This window comes from Nannochloropsis gaditana, assembly GCF_000240725.1.
Source record: "Nannochloropsis gaditana CCMP526 unplaced genomic scaffold scaffold839, whole genome shotgun sequence".
NCBI lineage: Eukaryota > Eustigmatophyceae > Eustigmatales > Monodopsidaceae > Microchloropsis > Microchloropsis gaditana.
In genome coordinates this window covers 792-8,948 of record NW_005803114.1, presented here as the reverse complement: position 1 = coordinate 8,948, position 8,157 = coordinate 792, and the positions used below count along the sequence as shown (strand labels likewise).

The 8,157-nt window shown below is 52.2% G+C and overlaps 1 protein-coding gene across 1 annotated transcript; it reads right to left on the bottom strand.

Moving 5' to 3' along the window:
* Positions 1 to 4,981: 4,981 nt before the first annotated feature.
* On the bottom strand, positions 4,982 to 5,680 carry NGA_0429500 (uncharacterized protein; the record flags this gene model as incomplete). Its single annotated transcript, XM_005853542.1, has 1 exon — positions 4,982 to 5,680. The coding sequence occupies one exon, from the start codon at positions 5,678 to 5,680 to the stop codon at positions 4,982 to 4,984; it is 699 nt and encodes a 232-aa protein (XP_005853604.1).
* Between the last annotated feature and the right edge of the window lie 2,477 nt (positions 5,681 to 8,157).

Genomic DNA, 8,157 nt, shown 5'->3' with positions numbered 1-8,157 from the left:
GAAAACGCGCCCAGGTACCGACGGGGCCTTGCGGTCCACTGGTGGAGAAATCATCATCGCTGCCGTCCTGGTAGTGGCTGGTGTAAGGGCCGCCCCCGCCTAAAGGGGCTGGAGAGAGGTCAAGGACGTGGATGAGGAGGTGGAAGAGCCAAGGGTTGAGTCAAGGAGGGTAGGGCGCGAACCCGATGGAGGGCACGGAGGGCGGTAGAGGGCGCAGGACACGGGCACCAGAAGGGAGGTCGGATGGGCGAGCCACTTCCCGTGCAAACAAGCTTGGAGGGTTCATGCAATGAGCAGGGAAGACAATCAGGGCTTCTTCCATCAATACCACGCGAAAGACAGGGCTTATGGAGGGAAAACAGCGACCTCGGTTATTACCTGTACCCAGCCGAAGGCTCTTTCCCGCCGCCTCGCCCGCGTAGCCACTGTGGTAGAAGCCTTCCCCGTCCTCGCCCGCAGAGACCGCCTCTTCGCTCCCGCCGAGTTCCACGTAGCCCCTGTGGCGGTATCAGGTAGACAGGGAAGGCGGGAGACAGAGGCAAAGGGGTAAGAAGTCATACCGGCAGGGCCCGACTCCTGACGACCAACTGGTGCACGCAGGGCGCTATCGCTAGCGTTCGTGGTTGCCATGTGGTCTTCCTCAACTTTATTTCCAACGTACCGGGAGCGTTGTCGCAGCTCGATGATTGGCATGCTCCCCTGCCCCGCCCCTCCTCCTCCCTCAACGCGAAGACTCTCCTCCCTTCTCCCTCCCCCTTCTCTGGGCGGCCGGGGGGAAGGCGGAGGAAGCAGAGGTGTTGGTAGGTCTGAGAAGTCTGAAATGACTCCCGTGCGGTGCGAGAGGGCAGCAACGTTGCCCTTTTTCCGTACCCTGGCTGCTTACTTCGAATCGACCAGTCCCCTTGATGGAAAGAACGGGAAGGGAGGAAGTTGAGTGCTTTACATCTTCTCAGGCAAGAAATCTACCGAGATCAACGCAAGCCATGCGCTCCTTCATGAACATGAGAACCGACGCGACGCGTCACATACGAATTGGAAGCGGGTATGGGAAAGGATGGTGTATCGAAGAGCCGCGGCGTCGCCGCCTTTTCTTTGCTCGCCATCTCAAGTGAGCGAGTCACAAGCCCTGGCAGTTCCGCCCAAATAAAGGACCTGACAATGCCCGTACCCCCTGAATACACATGCAACGGCACCGAATGACAAATATGAAGTATGCACGCAGGGAAATTAGGATCATTTTGTCTGGACGTTTGTCACTGGCAACGGCATGGGTCCTCCCACTTGGCCTTCTTGTTCTCTCCTTTAACCTCCGCCCACGATTTACTTGATTTAATATTGCAGTGAATATAAACCTGAATTACAATTTTTAACACACCAGCAAGAAAGCAGGCGATTTCTTAGAATGATTACATCTTTGTCTTATGTGACGTGGAGTGCTTGGTGTGTGTCGTGGCCTCCTCTTATTCTCTAGATGGAATCGCAACTTTTCTGAGAACCTGCGTGCCAAGAACAACATAACATGTGTTATTAATTCACCTTCACCTCCGAATACTAAGGACGGAAAAAGACAGACATAAGTAGAATCAACATATTATCACGTTCACGGCATGAAGGGGGGGAGAAATTACGCCACGCTACAGTGGGAGACACAGAGCAGGCAAGGTCTGTAGCAGTACACCTCACATTTTTTTTCCGTCCGGTAGTTTTTCGTTCCTTCGTTCCTTGTTCTTTTCTTTTGCTTTTTTGTGGCCTATGAAGAAGCTACCATACTGAGCTCTGTCCAATCTCCTGAACTCAATATCATCATTTTCCTCATTCCTTCATATCTGCTCTACCTTTTTCTTTTTTGGCTTCTTTTCAAACAGTAGCTGCCTGCCCTCTCCTCCTCACAATATGATTTTTTGCCTCTCTCCAGTTCCGTGTTCTCGCACTTGACACACCAGGAACAGTCCTGCAGTCCTGTATCATACCCTCATTCTTACATTTTTATGACAGGTAGGCCGGAAACGTCCGCTCTTGCCTTCTCTTACTTCCCTTGCCACGACAATTTGTAGAAAGACGTCGTTCTCATCTCAGTCGATACTTAGAGTCTGTTATGGACGTAGTAGGTGATTTTTTTAAGTAAACATGCTCAGCTACTGGCGCCATAAAGGAATTGTAGGAAAAAGAGGGGGGGGGAAGGAAAGGAGGAAGACTTTATGTTGGATGTTTTGTCTAGATTCTTTGAATCCACGAAATTATGCCCTACCCTTAACTAACAGGAATTCTCGAATGCCAAGTCTCCTGACATTGAGGGGACATTGTCTTTTTCTTTGGAGCTTTCGGGTGGGATGGGAGAAAAATCGAACAAAAAATACCCGGCAAATCTAGGAGAGTGGAAGGTTTAGAGGCACGAGTCGGCGAGATGAATGAGGAGGAAAATCTAGAGATAGAAAGAAAAGATTCTAAAGCACTAAAAGAAGACATACTCGGATAGCTTCCATCAACCTCCTGCATTCTATGTCATCCATACTCCTCTTTTCATGCAAGAGAGCTTGACCGCAACTGCACAATAGATAAAGTGCTACAAAGTCTATCAAAAAAAATGATCAATTTTGTCGAAAGCATGCTCAGAGATGCAAATAGGCCCACCCAAATCTTCTATCTTGGCTTTTTTATTTCGGGAAATGCTCGGGTAGTGGGCTTCACACGTATTTCTAAGCAATTCGCACACGGACGCACGGCTGAAACATTGTCCAATCCTACTGTTGGCTACGAAAAATAAAACCCAACACATATTATTACATTGCATGTCCTCCCTTCATGCAATGCATCGCTTGTAAAGGACTGTGACCGTCGCTCTGGCTTGCATGCAGTAACCTCCTCGATCTTCAACATGCAGCGAAGGTTTAACGGCATCCTTTCATATCACCCACACCGCCCCTCCGACCCTGTGGACATCCCATCCACCACCTCCCCCTCTTCTCAATCGCTGTACGCACGAATACGGGACGATTCGTGGGGGTGGAAGGGCACGCGATCGCGCGGTCTCGAGGGGGTAACTTCTCAGACTCGAAGCATGGTGTCGGTTGGCGCCAGGTGGCAGAGGGAGGAAGATCGGTGTCACGATTTGGGACGTGTCGTTTGCTCGCATCGTAGCTTTTTTGAAGGTGTCTGGGGGTGCAACGCTGTTTAACAACACTTTGAGTGGTATGGATGGAGTGTTTGGTCGTGTCCGGAGCGTCATGAAGGAGAGATGTTGTAGATTGACGTCGCATGTCGGGTGATATTCCTTCCTGTGTTGTATTTCCAAGCGCATCTGTTGCGCCGAAGTGAGGGTGACCCACTGAATCTCTAGCTTATAGCATTTGACCATCGAAAATCTCTCCCTGTCTATTTACAAACACCCGGTCGACGATCTCGTGCCAATTGTTTTGTCCCGCAGAGCCTCTTGCAGGACGAACGGAAACAGTGGTCGGTGTTTAAGTATGAAAACCACCGTCAAGGGACTGTTTATCCTCTCCACTTGTTGGCTCCTTGAGATTGGAAATGGGCTGCCATCTTTCAGGGGTTCTTTGCTTGGAGCGTCGCGGAGACTTATGGAGGAGGAGGTGGTGGGAGAAAGGACATCTTTTGACTTACCAGGCAAGTGCAGGAAGGAGTGCGGACATGCAAGTCAGGAGGGTTAGGAAGGAGCATAAAGAGGTTTTCGGCATAACTTGCTATGCCTCATTCGTTTTTATTCAGCATTGAGTTTCTCTCGCATTTGCCGACCTTTATATACCTTTTTCCCCTTCCCCTTGTCTTCCTCGCCAATTTCCCTCCCTCTCCCTTTCTTCTCCTCCTCTCTGTTCCCCTGATCTGTGTGTTGCCTTGTCTTTGTTCATCCTTTTCAGACGCTGCCCGTAACCTGGCCGCCGAGCAGGTGCCGGGGACCGAGGAGGACGGGCAGCCGAGCATTAACGAGGTCTTGGACTCTGGCCGGCGGAAGATCAACGGCTGGCATGGCGTGTGGAATGGGTGGGGATGGACCGCAGGTAGGTTCTTTTTTTTCCTTGTCTCTGGGAGGAAAGCGTGGAGGATGGGTATATTTTGTCTTTTATCCTTGTCCCTTGAGGACACACGCACCCCATTCCTCCTTCCCTGTTGCGGAGAGCTTGTAGGAGGACCAACGTCACCCTCCCTCTCCCCATCCTTTCCTCCCAGTCTCCCCGAATCCCTGCTGTACAAAGAGCGACAAGGCATCTGAAGATGAGGATGCTTCGCACCGTCTGTGATGTCCACCAAGGGGACCGCGAAATGTGGGGAATCTTCGGATTTTTTCCCCAACTGGTTGAGTGTCACGCTCGGGGCCAAGTGGAGGCGAATCGAGGAGGAAAGAAAGGAAAGGACGGAAGGATGATGACGGAATGTACAGGTGTTCAAGCCAGATGTGAGACAGAGGGAAAGAAGAGCTGTCGAATAATAACTTAGAGCTTGTCTGCAATTTCTGAATTTCTGAAAAGTCGGATGCAAAGGCATTTCCCAACGCGAGCAAATAAATTTTAGCAAATGAATGCAATAAACGACCGATTTTTTGGGAAAACAAATCCGTCAAGTTACTTAATGGGCGATAAAGATCTCTCCATCAGGCTGTGCCTGAGTCGCCCCGCGCACGTCAGCTGTCGTCTCCATGGCGAGCCACCGTCTCCTTAACCCATTCGTCGTGACCACGTGCATTCGCCCACCCAAAACGCGCGTGAATGCCCGTCATCTTGTCTGACACCCAATCCCGCCACACGAGGCCCTGCATCTTCGATTCGGGATTCCGGAACCGCGGCGGGGCAGGCTGACCAGGAGAGAGGGATGCAAGCCTCCTCAAGCGAGGCATGGAGTCAGCTAATGGGACGTCAAACGATTGGTCGCCGCTACTGCCATTTCGCTTCCAAGCGAATACGACGGGTTTCCGCCGGCCTTTCTCCACCGGCATGCGTGGTTTGATGACTTGGGCGCCCGAGCCTTCTTAACCGGCCTTGGGCCAAAAGGACTCGCGCACCGCCCCCGGGACCGGTGCTTGATAGGGCCCACGCAGCAGGAAGGGTAACGGGTCGCCCCGCCGTTTCGCTTCGCTGTAGCCAAACGTGCCCATCCCCAAGTACAGCCCCGGTTGGATTTCCCGCACCTCGTCTCGCATGCGCAGGCGGCCCAACAGGTGGGTTTCTCCGGCGTATTGCAGCTGAAACGATGGCCGGCCGTCCCACACTGAAGTGGTGATGCACGTGTGCATCTTGAAACGACGGTCCAGCCGCGCACCGAACCATCTGAAGACGTTATACCCCCATCCGTCCTTTTCATCGGTGGCTTCCACGAAGGATTTTCCTATCCACGCTCCGGGAAAAAAGGGGGTGAAGCCAATCCATCCCAGCACATTGGCAGCAAGCGAGCCTGCATCCAGTATCTCCGCGAGGTATTCCCCGTGCAATGGCCCGGAAGGCGGTGGGAGGGAGAGAAAGAGATAGAAGAGGGAGGGGAAAGATGCGCTGCGAAGTGCGTACTCAGTCACGTTAGCACGTTGTAAGAGGTTGAAAGGTGGCACAGAAACATCGTTGGTGGGGAAATTTTTGAGCGGGACGAGGCCTATGATGACAGTGATGAAGACAGGAACAAGGAAGACAAGGCCATATGCGACGGTGGAAAGCGCGCGTGATGGGCTGCTCTTCATGGTCGGGTGCCCTGTTTTCCGTATAGAAATCGTCATTAAAAGGCCGTGAGCACCCAGTTGGATCGACCGTAAGAGTAATGCTCATTGTCATGTATCTTACAATTACATGCATGTTGACGCACGTTGTCTATCATATCTCGAGCGGAAGGGCCGGTCGTGTCTGCCCAGCCTTTTCCTCTGAAAAGAAAGCTTCCATAGCCAAACCGATACATCCTTAGCTTTCTAACGGATCAAAAAAAGTGGTAAATGTGCAGACATATCAAGGACCATTGACGTTATGTTGCGCATTTTCTATCTTACAAACCTTTCAATGCACTAAGTCTCATAAGGATGACGTCATCTTTCTTCGTTGTTCTTCCATGCTTTTTTTACGAACTTTTCTACAAGCAGTACTCTCGACACCTATTTTTCCCGTAATAATGATGTCTTTTTTTTTGAAGAAAAATAACACAGAAGCTTACTTTACAGACCTGAAACACTTTTTTGGAGCCATTTATAACCAGAAACCGCTCCATGAAAAAGTAAAGAATCATGCAAGAAAACCTTCCGCCACCTGTGCCCAGATCGGTAAACCTTGAAAAGTATCGATCTACTGTCGCAGTGGCACGCATACAATTGACCCTATTGCCTATATATTGTTTATATATGACCCTATATCTCTTTTAACGCGTTCAAATGCATTTTGGGGCTGATAATTTCCTTCGTTCTGCGTTGTTTTTCAAGCTTGCTGTAACTCCCTCTGTAAGAGCGTGACGCCGCTAACTCATTCTCGCACCGTAGCATTTCCCCTCCCTCTCAAAGCGTCAGCACTTTTGATTTTTCACCACAAAAACGAAAAAGCTGCCTCGTCGTTCATCATGACTTCGATCCCTTCCTCTTCCCCTTCTTCCGCCGCACTTTCCCTCCCTTCCTCCACGTCAATGAGCTGCCCTGCCTTGAGCAATTCTGCTATCTCATCCATCTCTAATGCAGCACTTTCTCCGGGAATCGAGCTTTCTATTGCCTCTCTTTCGCATGGACGTTCAGTCATGATCCGTGTGTGAAACGGCTGCTTCTTTTTAGGCTCGGGATCGTTGTCTGACATCAGGTACGAATCTAGCATGTACCTTTCTCCGGAACCGTTTGATGACCTCTCCTCCATCGCCCAGCCTTTCCCCTCTTTTTTCCTATCTGCCAGCTCTTCACTCATTGGACGATCGCTCGTTCCCTCCTTCCTTCCTGCCTCCCATTGCTCCCCACTTCCAGCATCCACTGCCTTCTTCCCTCCCCAGCTGCTTCCTCCCTCCTTCCCCTCCAGGTGGCCCTCCAAGTTCTCTGTGCTTCCCTCCGCGGCTGTCCCACGGCCCATAGCCGCATTGCCCTCCCCTCCCCCTACTCCACTCTTTATCCATTCCTCTCCCCTATCTCCCACCTGTTCGCTGGTATCGTGTCCGATCCGTGTATTCGCAACGCCACCCTCGAATCCCTCCCCCGTTACCTCCGCTAGTACTCTCCCCTCCCTCTGGCTCGGCATCTGACCATTCCCTTCCCCCATGATTAGCCGCCCGTCTCCCCGCTCCGCCGTGTCCACCTCCATTTCTTCCTCCTCCTCGCTACTCACGGAGCACACGCTTTCCTCCTCGCTCTCTTCGTCCCTCTCCCCTTCGCTTTCCTCCCTCTCCTCCCCTCCCCCTACCTCATCTTCGGTTGGACGCTTCCTCTTCCCTGTCCCCTCCTCCTCTCTGGCCCTGAAGTACACCTCCGGCGTCACCTCCTTCCCGTCCTCCACATTCCTGAAGAAAAGCAGCCTCTCGTCCCCCTTCATCCAGCCATGCCGCTGAGGCTCTGCTACCACCTCCGTGGCCGCTATTGCTGTCTCTTCCCCTCCCGCGTCGGCGGCAAGAGTGGCAGGGTAGACGAAATACGGCACCCACTGGGCGGACAGGGGTTAAGGAAAGGAGGAAAGAACAAAAAATCAGAGAAGGAAGCCATGAGCGACATTTTTTATTTCCATCGAACCAGGGTGACGGTCCCCCGTACACGGGGCAGGTAGGAAGAGAGAGACGGCCAGAAAAGGGGGCCGATGCCGGTGACACAAGGTAGAGGCGACGCAACTGCCTCTCGTGCCCCCCCCTCCCGGTACATTATTACCTCCGCTGTCCTACCTTCAGCGTTCGCTGGCGCTTGTGACTCATGTATTCGTATACGGGAGGAAACTCCTCCTCTTCCTCTTCCTCTTCGTCTTGGTCTGCTTCCGCCATGTCTCCCTGTAACGCCGCCCGGGCTCTCGTTTCCTCCTCTTGGTCCTTGTCATTGAAGACCCACATCACTGTCTCCCCCTCGTCTGCTTCCTCCGCATCTCTTTCCCCCTTCCCCTTCGTCCCACCTCTTGTCTTCCACTTCGCCTTCTTGATTTTGCTCAGACGGGCCTTCTCTTCTTCTTCATCATCATCATCCTCCTCCTCCTCCTCCTCCTCCTCCTCCTCCTCCTCCTCCTC